At 48.4% G+C, this 12,636-nt stretch overlaps 5 protein-coding genes across 5 annotated transcripts; 2 read left to right on the top strand and 3 right to left on the bottom strand.

The window, feature by feature from the left end:
- Positions 1 to 35: 35 nt before the first annotated feature.
- On the bottom strand, positions 36 to 2,808 carry FOIG_14526 (uncharacterized protein). The gene is made up of 2 exons (XM_031215785.1): positions 2,262 to 2,808; positions 36 to 2,205 (listed from the first exon to the last, which is right to left on the bottom strand). Exons 1-2 carry the CDS (start codon positions 2,535 to 2,537, stop codon positions 241 to 243), a joined length of 2,241 nt encoding a protein of 746 aa, XP_031054406.1. The 5' UTR covers positions 2,538 to 2,808; the 3' UTR covers positions 36 to 240.
- A 662-nt stretch (positions 2,809 to 3,470) lies between these two features.
- Positions 3,471 to 5,491, top strand: FOIG_14525 (uncharacterized protein). The gene is made up of 2 exons (XM_031215784.1): positions 3,471 to 3,597; positions 3,666 to 5,491. Exon 2 carries the CDS (start codon positions 3,745 to 3,747, stop codon positions 5,239 to 5,241), a length of 1,497 nt encoding a protein of 498 aa, XP_031054405.1. The 5' UTR covers positions 3,471 to 3,597; positions 3,666 to 3,744; the 3' UTR covers positions 5,242 to 5,491.
- Positions 5,492 to 6,039: 548 nt separating this feature from the next.
- FOIG_14524 (uncharacterized protein) lies at positions 6,040 to 8,383 on the bottom strand (the record flags this gene model as incomplete). Its single annotated transcript, XM_031215783.1, has 2 exons — positions 6,040 to 8,182; positions 8,239 to 8,383. 2 exons carry the CDS (start codon positions 8,381 to 8,383, stop codon positions 6,111 to 6,113), a joined length of 2,217 nt encoding a protein of 738 aa, XP_031054404.1. The 3' UTR covers positions 6,040 to 6,110.
- A 1,389-nt stretch (positions 8,384 to 9,772) lies between these two features.
- On the top strand, positions 9,773 to 10,498 carry FOIG_14523 (uncharacterized protein; the record flags this gene model as incomplete). Its single annotated transcript, XM_031215782.1, has 3 exons — positions 9,773 to 9,948; positions 10,004 to 10,310; positions 10,361 to 10,498. The coding sequence occupies 3 exons, from the start codon at positions 9,773 to 9,775 to the stop codon at positions 10,496 to 10,498; spliced, it is 621 nt and encodes a 206-aa protein (XP_031054403.1).
- Positions 10,499 to 10,663: 165 nt separating this feature from the next.
- FOIG_14522 (uncharacterized protein) lies at positions 10,664 to 12,210 on the bottom strand. The gene is made up of 3 exons (XM_031215781.1): positions 11,541 to 12,210; positions 11,217 to 11,491; positions 10,664 to 11,170 (listed from the first exon to the last, which is right to left on the bottom strand). Exon 2 carries the CDS (start codon positions 11,443 to 11,445, stop codon positions 11,281 to 11,283), a length of 165 nt encoding a protein of 54 aa, XP_031054402.1. The 5' UTR covers positions 11,446 to 11,491; positions 11,541 to 12,210; the 3' UTR covers positions 10,664 to 11,170; positions 11,217 to 11,280.
- Between the last annotated feature and the right edge of the window lie 426 nt (positions 12,211 to 12,636).

The raw sequence follows: 12,636 nt of genomic DNA, 5'->3' as shown, positions 1-12,636 counted from the left end.
TGAGAGCTTACATCACCACACAGAACTTAGTATATGACCTCATCACAGTATACCAACCTAGCGTTTCTTCCTGAATGAAGTGACAAGCTATTATCATTGACGTCCGTCTCTAAAGACGTATTCTTGAGCATCCCGCCAAACCATGTGCATGATCCTTTGCGAACTTATTCTTAAAACTCGATGTCGTCATCGTCGTCATCGTCTTCGTTTTCGCCTTCGTCGCCAATTCCCCCATGTATCCTACCCATATGCTGATAACAGTCGTCCCCCTCTCTGAACGTTTTCAAGCATAGCCAGCAAATATGGGTTCCACCAGGCCGAGCAGTTGATATGATTGCAGCCTTCATCTTTCTGTATATGCGTGTTACATTTGGGACAGTCCTTGAAACCCAGCTCTTCCTTTGCTTTGAGGAGCTCTGCCATGCCACCAGAAGCATCGCCCTTGTATTGTGCGCATGTCTTTCTCGGGTGAGAGACATGGCAGCTCGTGCAAGTTACTGTCAGGCATTTAGCACAAGTAAAGATGGGCGGGACGCGTGTTTCTGGTTGGGCGATGCGGTAAACCTGGCTGCATTCGGGTGTTGGACAGTAGCGGAGCTGGTCTTGGTGTCGGCGCATAAAAGACGCAAACGAGGCCTCTAAGACACTCTCAAATATCTCTGAAAGAAGCAGATTCTGTATCTCCAGTAGTTGAATGGCCTTCTTACAGTTTCCTTGGTCTCCGATACATTTTATGGAGAAGTCACCGATGATGGATGCTTCTACAAGACACATGTTAACAAAGCAGATCGTGCAGTAGATATGTCCACAAGAAGTCGTGAGTGCTTGATCAGCTTCACAGAAGCAGACTGCACAGTCGCCTTCGGCAGCCCTTTTCGTTCTTGATTGCTCAGTATTGTGTCCTGTTGATCGAGGCTGGATTTCTTGCAAAAGCTGGTCAAGTGCTTCGCAGGTGGGGAGAAACTTATCTTCTGGACCGAAAACTCGAATCTTTGAGGATTTGATGTCGCGGATGATGACGACTCCAAGGTCTAGTTCAATGTCTTGCAGCCTCCTGTATGCTGCCCTATCTGCTTTGAAATCGGGAGACCATAGGTTCTTCCCATCCAACGTCATTGTCGTTCCATTGATGATTTGTTCGAGGGTCTCGTTTGCTTGTGTAAAAGGTTCGCGATCTTGGCTCTCAAGCTTGAGAACTCTGTAGCCGCACTCAGAGACCGAAGAAAAATAAACAAATTGCCGTCCCCAGTCTTTTCGTAGCGGCTCGATGCTGTCTTCAACTACGCAATAGACGCGACTCGAAACTCTAAACTTAACCAGATGTACGTGCTGAAGGTAAAGTTTTCCTGACGGGTTGAACGGCAACCACATCTCGTTTAATTGCGAGACGGCATCCAGCGCTTCGGATTCCTCAATGAACCGGGCCTGTGCCTTGACTCTTCTTGCGGTAGGACTCCCGAACACTTCCCATTGTTCTAAGGCGCCTACGTCGTGTAGCAAGGACTCTATCATATTCGAGTCAATATCCGAGTCCGTATCGTAACTTGGATCACCCATCTCAACCTGATAAGGTGCTCCAGACGGGGGAAAGATGTCCATGATATCCTCCGGAGGAATAGTAGCCACCAAACCTTTCAACTCCATCTGCCATGGCCCAACATTTTGTGTGGGATCCGCTGCGGCGGGCATTTGGGCTATGACTGGCAAGCCACCGATGTTGAGTTGCTGGTTTTTGAGCTTGTAATACGCCTCAAATGCTTGTGTTGGATCCCTGAAGCAAAGAGTGAGATTTCTTGTCGGTCTGTGCCATGAGCAGCGGACGTTTCTGCTGTCGACGAGGCCAAATGATGATCCTTCTGGTAATGGAATGGGGATTTGGGTGACTTCCAAGTCGGGCGCTCGAACACAGGTACGCAGTTTCCAACAGGCGGATTTTGCAAATTCCGGATCTTTGACTTTGACGATTGCCATTCCGTTCCGATTCTTCACGAGCTTAATAAAGTTGATGTCGCTTATGGATGCGCTGATTCCTACATCTGCCAGCAGCTCTTGCACCGATCGTGCTGACGACCTCGAGGGCAGATGGCGCATTTGAATAGCGGAAAAGTCCGAGCGAAGAGTGATTTTCACGACGGCCGCTCCATCTCCAAATTCGACCCAGGCACCTCCAAGCTCACGAGTCCACTTTTCGGTATGGGAGTCATGCTTTGAGACATCATTAGCTTTCGGATTTCTCACATTACTGCGATATAACAGCCTACCTTGGGCTCTTCCGACCACTCGGTGTTCGGCTGATCGTGAGCATATCTGCAGGTAACTCCTCTCTTACAAAGTCCTTTGGCGAAGAAGCGACATGTTTCTTGAAGAGGTCGGGGTCCTTCGTGAGAAAAGCGACAGGCTTCGCCGTGAGTGCAGATACCCTGGGCGTAGAACCGACAAGGTTCTCTTTGACGACGGTCTGGTTGTCGGGTCTGGGTCACTGGGCCCATCATGGGCGTAGCGACAGTCTGTACCGTGGAAGCAAAAGCCCTGTGCATAGAATCTACAAGGCTGTCTGTCGCGATGCTCCGGGCGTCTCCGACGGCGGTTTTCTTCTCGAAGTGCGTTGGCTAGCCTACGATTCTCGTGATTTTGTAGGCGTAGTTGTTGGAAGAGCCACGGAAATTCATCGCCAGGGGCAGTGGGACGCTCCAAAGTGTTGCCCATGTTTGGGGATATCGATTGTTGTCGCGTTCAGAATCTCTCCGCTCACATAAAAATTGTCGTCGTCATCAAAATAGTAAATTACGGTGGCGTTGTGGTGAATGTCAAAAGCAAATATTACACAAATAATTCGGAGGCAGGGCTCAAGCTCAAGGTTTACACGGCGTTCAATGATGGATCTCAAGTGACGGGTTCAATAAATGGAAATGGATTCAGAATGATTTGATTTGGTGTTTGATATTGAGACGTTCAGACGATGCAGGAGGCCGATCGTTTCACTGAACGCGTGACACGTGTTTGTGACACAGTCAATGATGTTGATCTGCAAACTTTACCCCGCAGATAAGATGATGTAGCAAGAACATGCGTGTTCATCTTGTTTCATGGTTGATGCCAACTCTGATGCAGCGTTTGGGCATGACTGCGGCAAAGAATTGGGTTATGCCACGCATTTGGATGAGGTGGCAGTGAGTGGTTAAGTGCCCAAGCTCAACAAGCCTAAAGGCGGTGAAGCCTTCGCCACATCATGTGTTGGCAGCTGGAAGTCGAGAGAATACTTGGAGATGACATATTTGTCGCGGTCAGCAGCCCGCTGAAGCTGTAGGGTGAAGTGATGGTCTAATATTGTCACAAATCTGATAGTCCCGTTTATTTTGCTCACCGCTCAATCCATGCTGGGTCAGCGGGTCTTGATCCTCTCTGACTGGCTGCGCTCGGGCCAAAAAAAGGGGCCTGGCATGTGCCTGGCATATTTCTCGCTTAGGTAATGGTGATCCGGGTCCTTGGATAATTCTTAGCTTTGAATCTACCCGAGATACCTTTAAACCCGCGATCTGCAACGAACCAGTCAAGCAAGCTCACTCACTGATCCGACTACTACTGTACCTGCACTAGGTACGTCTCTTCTTTCTGCCCTTCTAGGGACATCCTGGCCTCGCCTCGCTGACTGCTCGCTCGCTCAGAGCCTCGACGGTCGCTCAGACCATACCCCAACAGCCCCGCACCTCGGCGCAGCAAAGAAAGCAAAAACCACCTCGCAACATGGGCTCCAAGAAGCGCAGCTCGGCCTCAGGTGAGACTGGGAACGCCACTGATGCTTCTTCCTCTCGCAGCGGTCAACCATCCCGTAGCCTCAGAAGGAGAGCGGGCGACATTGTGAACAGCCTCAATCCAACGGGCGCTGGCAAGGGCCCTGATGTGATGCAGCAGCTCGCTGAGATTCCCTTCAACGCCGAGGCCTTCCTCCAGGCGAAAGCCGCTCAGGCCAAGGCGCTGGATGCCGAGGCCAGTGAGACCGGTGAGGGCGAGGATGTTGTTGAGGTTGAGTATGAGGGGACTCGTCCGTACGTTCCGACGGTTCACGCTCATCTCAAGGGCGTTGACAAGGTTTGCCGAAACGGGGAATGGTCGAAACCGCTTCAACGCTTCTTGACGAGGCTTCAACTCGGTTCAAACAATCTCAGCGTCATTTATGACTCAGATCTTGAAAATGTGGGGATCGAACCTCCCGAGGAGACCGAGTCTTGGGTCGAACAGAGTGAGCCTTCCAAATTCGCAGGCCACGTCTACAGATTCCTTGGCCGTCAGTGCCGATCCGCCTCTTCAGATCGACATCTCTATGTCCTCTATCACCCCGATGCCGAATGGCATGCCGATTTCTACGACCTGCTGCAGGACAAGCCTCTGCCAAGCAACTTCCTTGGCTTCTCCGATAATCTGGATGCTCTCGTTGCCTTCGTGAGGTTCATCCGAAAGCGCCTCGGAAAGCGCGCCAACAACGCAATGTTCCACCTCCTCATCCCCTCGTCCCGACCCATGTCCATCAGAGACGCTCTTGAGTTCCCAGATTTGGGTGATCTGGTCATCCATGGTGAGACTCACGGCGGTAACAACTACGTCTGGGTCAATCTACCCACTTCCGACGACTACCCGGCGAACCTGCTTCTGAAGCATGTTGAAAACGCCGTCCGCGGTGAGAGCGAATGGAAGACGACAGCGACAGTCAGCACAGCCATAGGAGGATTAACGGCATCACTGGCCGGCGCGGCTTTCACTCTCAGAGTCAAGGGAGCACCCTTCCCATCCCTCAAGACCTTCGGAATCGGAGCAGTCTGCACCACCATAGCCGCCCGAATCAGAGGCGCAGAGTACCTCCCTCTAGCAGTCCTCGGAATCGGCGGACTCTGCACCACGATAGCAGCATTGCAAGTCAACAGAGGCCTGAGCAAGCGCGTACCCAGACTTATCGGCGGCACCGACACACCCAAGGAGCCCAAGGCAGAGCCCGAGAAGGAAGATTCAGCAGCCAGCGAGCAAGACGAGAGCAAGGACGAAGCCCCCCAAGAATCAGATGTCCTCCCCGAGCCAGAGCCGCCAGCTGTTCCAGAGGAGCCATCCAAGATCAAAGACGACTCGGACGCTCTGTCTTTCGTGAGCAAGGCCTCGAGCACGAGCAAGTCTTCGAGCAGCAAGAAGCATCGACGAAGTGAACGGAGTGAGCGAAGTGAGCGAAGTGAGCGCAAGCGCAGGGATAAATAAAGTATGGGAAAAGATATAGGGTTGGAAAGACAGAACAAAGTACAAAGTACACTGACAGACAGCTGGACTTTTGATGGTGTATTTTTTGTTTTTCGATTTGAATGCGCTTCGAGTGCTGTTTTTTGCTCAGTCTTTGGTTTTCATGAGTTAGAAAAACGCACGAAAGTAGAAATATAAATTGAAGACCTCTACTTGAAACGAGGCTGTTGAGTTCAAGCAATCCATATTTCATCTGATTATGAAGGGGCTGAGTTTATGATAATGATGACGTTCATGAAACAGGAGTGCGTTTATTTACGTGATGGGAATCCATACGGTAGCAGGAGTATCCCAGGGTACAACTGCATGGCCGTTTCCAACTGTAATATTCTTGACTACATGTAATTGTTCTAATTTGAGAGTGCTGCTCTCGAGTACAGATTTGCGCAGAAATTCCTAACTACAGGGTAGTTGATAATCCTGCGGAAGTAGGGATGAAAATTACCGAGGTTCTGTCGCCTGTGGATCTGCCTCGTCTGATCATGCACTTTTCTAATTTTAGCATTCATGTCAGACTTCTCACGACTCGTCCAATCGGGGCCTGTGCCTATCTCTAGCAGTATCCACCCCAAAAGCCGGATCCCGCTACTCCGAAAGAACCAGCAGAGACAATCTTAAGACGCATATTTAAGCATTTATCTTCATGGAGCAGTGATGTGTAATACAGAACAAAAAAAAGTCATATAAAATAAGCTAGCTAAGACAGCTCATAACTAAATCAAGAACAAACTCAGATAAGTTACGAGTCAAGGTCCGCGGGTCTATCAGCCATGAGTAGAGAATGCGATACACAATTTAAATAAGAAACCAAACCATACCACGCACACTATCTACCAAAGCTCACAAACAGGCTTCTTCTGAGGACACTTGAACGCTCGCTGGAAATCAGCAGAGTTCTTCACCGGCAACAAAATCCTAGCCTGGTTTGGACTATGCTCATCCGTCAACCCAGCAATGACCTGCGCAGGTTTGATGTTCTCACACCAATTCTGACCCCATTTGACAAAGAACAACTGCTCATGCGTGAAGTTACCGAGCCCAGGCAGATCTTGCGCTTTTCCATTGTCCTTCTCCCATTTCTTCCATGCGGCAAAGCTAGAGAGAATACCACCTGCGTCTGCAACGTTCTCACCCAACGTGAGGTCTCCGTCGATCTTCTCCTCTTCTCCATTGGGGCCAGTGATGGTGAAGTTGCCGTATTGCTTGACGAAACATTCAGTGGACTTTTTAAATCCTGCTGTTGACTTCTCATCGAACCATGCGCTCTTGTTACCCGTCTTGTCATACTGATGCCCATTGTTATCGAAACCATGAGTGATTTCATGCCCAACAATACTGCCCATACTGCCGTAGCTGATATAAGCGGGATAGCCGGCATCGTAGATGGGGGACTGCTGAATACCAGCTAGAATTATCATGGTGTTTCCTGAGGCTTGATGGAAGGCGTTGGTAGTGAGAGTGCTAGACGGGAACTTCTGTCGATCAACAGGCTTGTCAAGGGATGCCCAGTTCTTGGCAACTCGGGACTTCGCGAAGGAAAGACTATTGAGTAGCAAAGACGGCGTGATCTCGATATCGGAATAAAACTTCCTCACGACCTTTGGGTCAGTGACATGGGGGGAGGTTGGTAAACCGATCTTGCTCGTCATGGCGCGAACTTTCTCAACAGCAGTTTTCTTGACCTTATCAGTAGCCCAAGGTCTGGTTCCAATGCGCCCGATAAAAGCCTCCTCAAGGTTATCGATGATCTGAGATGTAAACTTCTTAGCATCTGGCGTAAAGTGCTTATCGGCGAAGAATCGGGCGAGAATCCAAGTTAGACCTGTGGGACCGACGAGTTGAGAAGCGATCTTGTCGCTTGCGATCCAGTCAACGCCATTGTCGAGAAGAATCGCGCATCGCTGCCAGCGAGGTTGAGGACTACCGGGATCACTGCCTTGTTGCTTGAATTTCCATGTGTTGTAGGCTTCAGTCTGTGGCGAGTCGACATAGATAGACACAGCAGCGATGGCCTTCCAAAGGAAGAAAGTTTGAATGACCTCAGGAGGAGTCTGGGAGAACTTCTGTGAGATGTTCCTGTATAGCTCTGCAGAGGTGAATACGATCTTGGAATCATTGAACCCTTCAGGCGCCAATTGATCAACGACGTATTTGAAGTTCAGCTGTGGAGCAACTTCTTGGATATCGCTGATAGAGACGTACATATCCGTCTCAGTGGTCTCTTCGGTATCTTGGTCCTGGCCCGCCTCCTCTGTCGCATTTGTCTCGGGGGCGGCTACTGGCTGGAGCGAGAGCTGAAGGGCGACGACCGACTCCATCAAAGTCTGAGCCTCGCCTCTGGTCAAGTTGGCAGGATGAACAGAGTAAATAAGTTCACTCGCGATCTTCAAGAAGTTAAACATATCCTCAGGAGTGGATGGAAGACCGGAGTCGGTGGGTGGCTGGATGCCAAGCGCCATCTTGTCTGGGTTTAGCGGCTCTGCAACCTGTATAAATCTCTGCGTCGTCTCGATGCCCAGGCTCTCGAACAGAGTAAGAAGTTGCCCAACTCCATTTGAATGATCGTATACAGTCCCTTTCTTTCCATTGCTGGAAGCAGGGAGTGCTGCTACAATAGTCTTGGCCACTTGTCGAAGTTGGCTAAGACCCTCTTCTTCATGGGCAGTTGTGTTCATGCAGACTTGGTAAGCTTCCTGCATCTTGACAAAATTCTCTTTGTCAGCCTTAGTCTCATCTTTGGTGAGATTGACCGTTATCCAGCCAGCGTTTGGGCCTGAAGGGTAGGGTCCTTCGAGAACGCGTCGAACGAGATCGTAAACATGGAATTGGACAGCTCCCAGAACATCTACAGATCCCGCACCTGCTGGGATCGGGTTGCGTTCTGCCCAGTTGCCGCAGACCACTGTGAAAACATAAGTTTACGAAAACCTCTTGAATTGTAAAAGGAAAGAGACTAACACTCGTCGAAGTCAGTGCATGGATCAATCTTTGCATGGTTAGTAGCCATGCTGCCTAGGATGTCATCCGCAATATTGATGCATGCTGGGGTCGTGCAGAGGCTTTTGGCATCGTAGCCAGAGGATCCACGAGGTATGATGCCCATACTGAAACCAAGAGTGAAACAAAGTGATGAGTGTCTGAGAAGAATAAGAAAAGGTTGCCAGACAGAGTTCTGAAACAGCCCTGACTGAGTTGATGCAGCAGAAGGAATGGATTAAATAGCTGTTCGTATATACATACAAGCCTCAAACACGTCCTTGAGGCTGTGTTGGGGACCAAAAATCAAGCTCATAAGCTCGTAAGATTAAATGTCCTTCCATTGGCCATCTCACCCGCGCTGACAGCACCGGCATACGGGACCAGTATCATGAGTGGCTCAGGTCACATTCTAACGGCGATTTGAAAAAAACATCCAAATTCAGCGCAGCAGCCACGTCAATGCGCTCGAAAGTAGCAGCTGAACAAAGTATGGCGAAAATTGCTGCGGTCATCATTTCTGGGACTTGGGTGATACATGTTTCTTGGCAGCGCCTTGTAGAGCTATTTCCAGTTGGTGCAAGCGCTTGTGCAAAAGTCCTGGGTGGGGGCTAAATTATTAATAGTATCCATAACTTCAGCAGTCAGCCAGTTCTGCACTTTTTATGCTTATTATGGTGATATGGCTTGCTATGAGCGTAGGTTGAGGCAGCCTAGGATGACTTGTCCAATGGAAATCGACGTGGATGAGGAGAGCACCGTCATGCGAGGGGCATAAAGGGGAGAAGAACGGTTTTGTAGATGCCTTGACCTCGCCGCTGATGGGACCTCTGAGGCTGAGTCGGGCAATAAGGCGAGTAAGCATAAATGCAGATATTCGGGCTTGTCATACGCATATTGCTGACACTCGTGACCATAGAGCCGGTCCGGGCTATGACTCGTCGGAGGCCGGCAGTTCTTGTTGCATGACTCGAGCGAGAACGCGAGAAGCAAGACGACAACAGGGTTAAATCGCCAGAATTATAGGTATGGTGATTATACCGTCGCCTGACTGGCCCATGCTCTATAATGAAATCTTTTGCGAAGACAACTAAGTTAGGACTCGATTTCACGAAGTGAGCTGATATTAGTATTCGCTGAGTTGATGTTTTGCCAAGCGAAATTGGTCGAATTGTAGTGTCAAAATAGGCGCAAATTTGACAGATTGATGATACGAGAAATAGTTCCGTAACTACGTGAAATTGATGATGGACTTGCATCCATACTAGAATATCGGAAAGACAAAACAGGAAAGAATTAAACGCAGGATAGTCGTGGTCTTCATTCCGCGTACAACTCAGCCTCATTTCAATTTCGACAAGTGCGTCTAACCCAATCTAGCAGTAACTGAACGCACCTAAATATCCAACATAGTTCGACTTCACAGTATAAAGACAGAGCAATGTCCAAGGGAATGAATTTGAAAACACATTCATTTAGAAAGACATCTCTTACTACTAACTACGACTCTTTCAAAATGCAGACCTTCAACATTCTTTTCATCACTCTTGCTACTGCAGTAGCTGGAATAACTTCCTCCTCCAGCTGCCCTCCCTTCCCTGCCTCAATGACTCCGTTCTCTTATGGCTTCAAAGAGCCCAAACCGCCTGCTATCAAGCCAGAATACCAGGCACATTTCGTACAGCACAAGTGGTGAGCCATCCCTTCAAAATCCAAATTGCTCTGCATTTTACTCACCCAAACTCAGGAATGGTGAACTGTCACATATCACAGCTGGATTCATCCAAAACTCCCCATCAAAGGGCTTTGTACGAGCTGACGAAGCTTTCGACGGTGTTCTTGCCTCTTCGACTTTTGACTATTCCAACGTCACCAAGTTGGGCTTAGTTGACAACACCTTGATTACATATGATCCCAAGAAGGCCAAACCAAGTGTTTGGAGAGGATACGTGAACTCAAACTATCCTATTCTCAACAAGACTGTCTTGATTGATAATGGAGCTGTCTTTGAGGGATTTGTCAAGAGGGATTTCACTCCGACTCCTGTTGCAGCAGTAAGTATTTCATGCCCGCCGGAAGAGTAATTGCTAACTTTTCATTCCAGTGGAGCATCATGTACCAGAATGCGATTCCTGTTACAGTCTTTGTCAACGAGTGTGGTGTTATTGTTGGTTACGATTACTTTGCGCCGGAGCTTCGTACCCGGGTCATCATGGAGTTCTTCAACATTCAGGCCAAGTAGACCGTTGAGTGTAATTGATGGGGTTTTTCGCCGCGATGAGGTTTTCCCCAGTATTCGAGTTATTTAGAGTAAAATTCTGGTTCAGTATTACGCCATCTTATTTTCAGAAACACGGAATATATTGTTTGGGTATATGACCTGAACTCAAGCGTTCAGACTGAGTCACACACTTTACTGTTCCGGTACTGGTATTCCCAGAGCTCTACTAAATCAACCTTGATCCTCCCAGACACAACAAATCCTTTCTGTGATATTAAATCCAGCAGTCTTATGATCTCTTTTCTCGCTCGAGAATCCACAGAGTTCGCACCCGCCATTCGAAGTGGAAATATCGCTAACACTCCAGCGATTTTAGAATGCTCGAGGATTTCAGAGCAATAGGAAATCACACTAGTAACATGAGTTTCAATCTCACTAGAAGTGAGAACAGGGATAATTCTCGTGTCCCAGCAGTCATAAAAGGTGAAGTTCCTGCACAGGAATAGCTGAATGGCATGGTAATTTGCCAACGCGAGCTTTCCATACGGTCCAGATGATTTGATGGACACACTGGATTGCGAGTGCCAAGACTGGAGTTCGTACTGGAAAAGACAACTCTTTGCGGCCAGTATATCTAGATCCACATGGCTTTGTCGCAGATCTTCTGGAATTGACTCAATTTGGTCAAAGAAACTGGCATTTTGTAAGTGCTAGTTATTTACGCGTTGGCAAAACTAACCTTTTGCTGAGTGAAGAGATCTTGATCATAAAGGTAAGAATTTCGTCTAGTGGGCTTGATGCGATCATGCCATATTGGTCCATACACGAGTAGTCGGATAGTACGGTATCTTCGCCGTAGAGAATTGCTCGGTTCCCCTCCAACAACCTGAATGTTTCAAAGGACTGAGAGCCGAGATAATCAGAACGACTGCCGGCCCCAGAAAGCTGAAATATTCTTGATGTGCCATAGAGCATATGCTTAGCCCACTGGCCACCAGAGACTTCGACCATCAACTGCAAGAAGGATTAGATACGAGCTGTTAAGTAAGAGGCCTTCCCTAACCTCGAATAAGCCAAGAAGTAATGTACACCAAAGAACACCTTGGCAATGTAATGCGTCCGGTGATTGGAGGCAGAGCTGAAGGCTTGTAAGTGACTTGCTATATGATTTCAATGCGAAGTGGTACGGTGATTGAAGTTCATCAAAAGACCTTGCACTTGGTGCTCGACTGATTTCCAGGGCACCAATCGCGACTGTTGCTTCTCGCAGTGGTGCACATGTTTGAATCAGAGGCAGAAAGTCGGTGCCCAAATTTGCAAACTCAGGTGTGAATTCGCAACGTTTAAGAAACAAGAAGAATGTCTTCAAGTATACGCTGTCGGGCTTGTCGCTGATTTGCGGCTGCAGCTTGCTTCTTTGCTGAGGCACTGAGTGGCTTACGAATGTCAGCCCCGATTTTGCGACGGCTTGGGGCTGGCAGTGCTTCTTCATGCGGATACAGTATTCGCAAGGGATGCCCCCTTCACACTTTTCTTCGCGTTAGTTGCAGTTGGATGACGTTTTGCGATGTCTCTCGAACCTTGATGCGTCGCCTTGCACATGATTGGCAGCGAGTTAACCTCTTACGCTGATCTAGCGGACCAACGATACGTCGAGCCTTCATTTGATGGGCTGACTTGTATGATTGGCTTGTAAGTAGGATAATTATGTCGAGCAAGTCATGTCAGGAAATACAACTGGAAATACAAGACTGATGAACGCGTAACTTCGTATCGAGGCTCAGCATTTATTCAGCCCCACCAGACTTGTCTCGATGCGGAAGCATTTGAACGCACTGGAGTCATGATCACCATGAAATGCAACCAATCACATTTCTCTGCTGTCATCGCCTTATTTGAGGAAAACAATGCAGCATGTTGAAGAAGGCTTGACGAGTAACATTGATGGCCGCGATAACAAATAGCATTCTTGTAGTGCTAAAGGTTTGTTTTAAGCAGGGGTTGTTCAAGCGTAGCAGTTATACAGACTCGATGAAAGTATTATGATTAAGTATTCCCTACTGGGAGCTGTTCTAATTGTTTTTCTATAATTTTCCGGATTCCAGATTCCCTCTAGATCATGTAAATTCCACTTTTCATTACCTTTTCCATAACAGCTT

This window comes from Fusarium odoratissimum (genome assembly GCF_000260195.1).
Source record: "Fusarium odoratissimum NRRL 54006 unplaced genomic scaffold supercont1.42, whole genome shotgun sequence".
Taxonomy (NCBI): Eukaryota; Fungi; Ascomycota; class Sordariomycetes; order Hypocreales; family Nectriaceae; genus Fusarium; species Fusarium odoratissimum.
The sequence above is the reverse complement of the archived record's forward strand: the minus strand, read 5'-3'. Positions and strand labels throughout refer to the sequence as shown.

What these genes read in the sequence shown, in the direction of transcription:
- FOIG_14526 (XM_031215785.1), bottom strand. Translation starts at nt 2,537, where the DNA reads ATGCACAGGGCTTTTGCTTCCACGGTACAGACTGTCGCTACGCCCATG. An exon ending in AGTGGTCGGAAGAGCCCAAG is followed by an intron (nt 2,206 to 2,261) that starts GTAGGCTGTTAT and finishes GATGTCTCAAAG; the next exon opens with CATGACTCCCATACCGAAAA.
- FOIG_14525 (XM_031215784.1), top strand. Translation starts at nt 3,745, where the DNA reads ATGGGCTCCAAGAAGCGCAGCTCGGCCTCAGGTGAGACTGGGAACGCC.
- FOIG_14522 (XM_031215781.1), bottom strand. Translation starts at nt 11,445, where the DNA reads ATGGCACATCAAGAATATTTCAGCTTTCTGGGGCCGGCAGTCGTTCTG.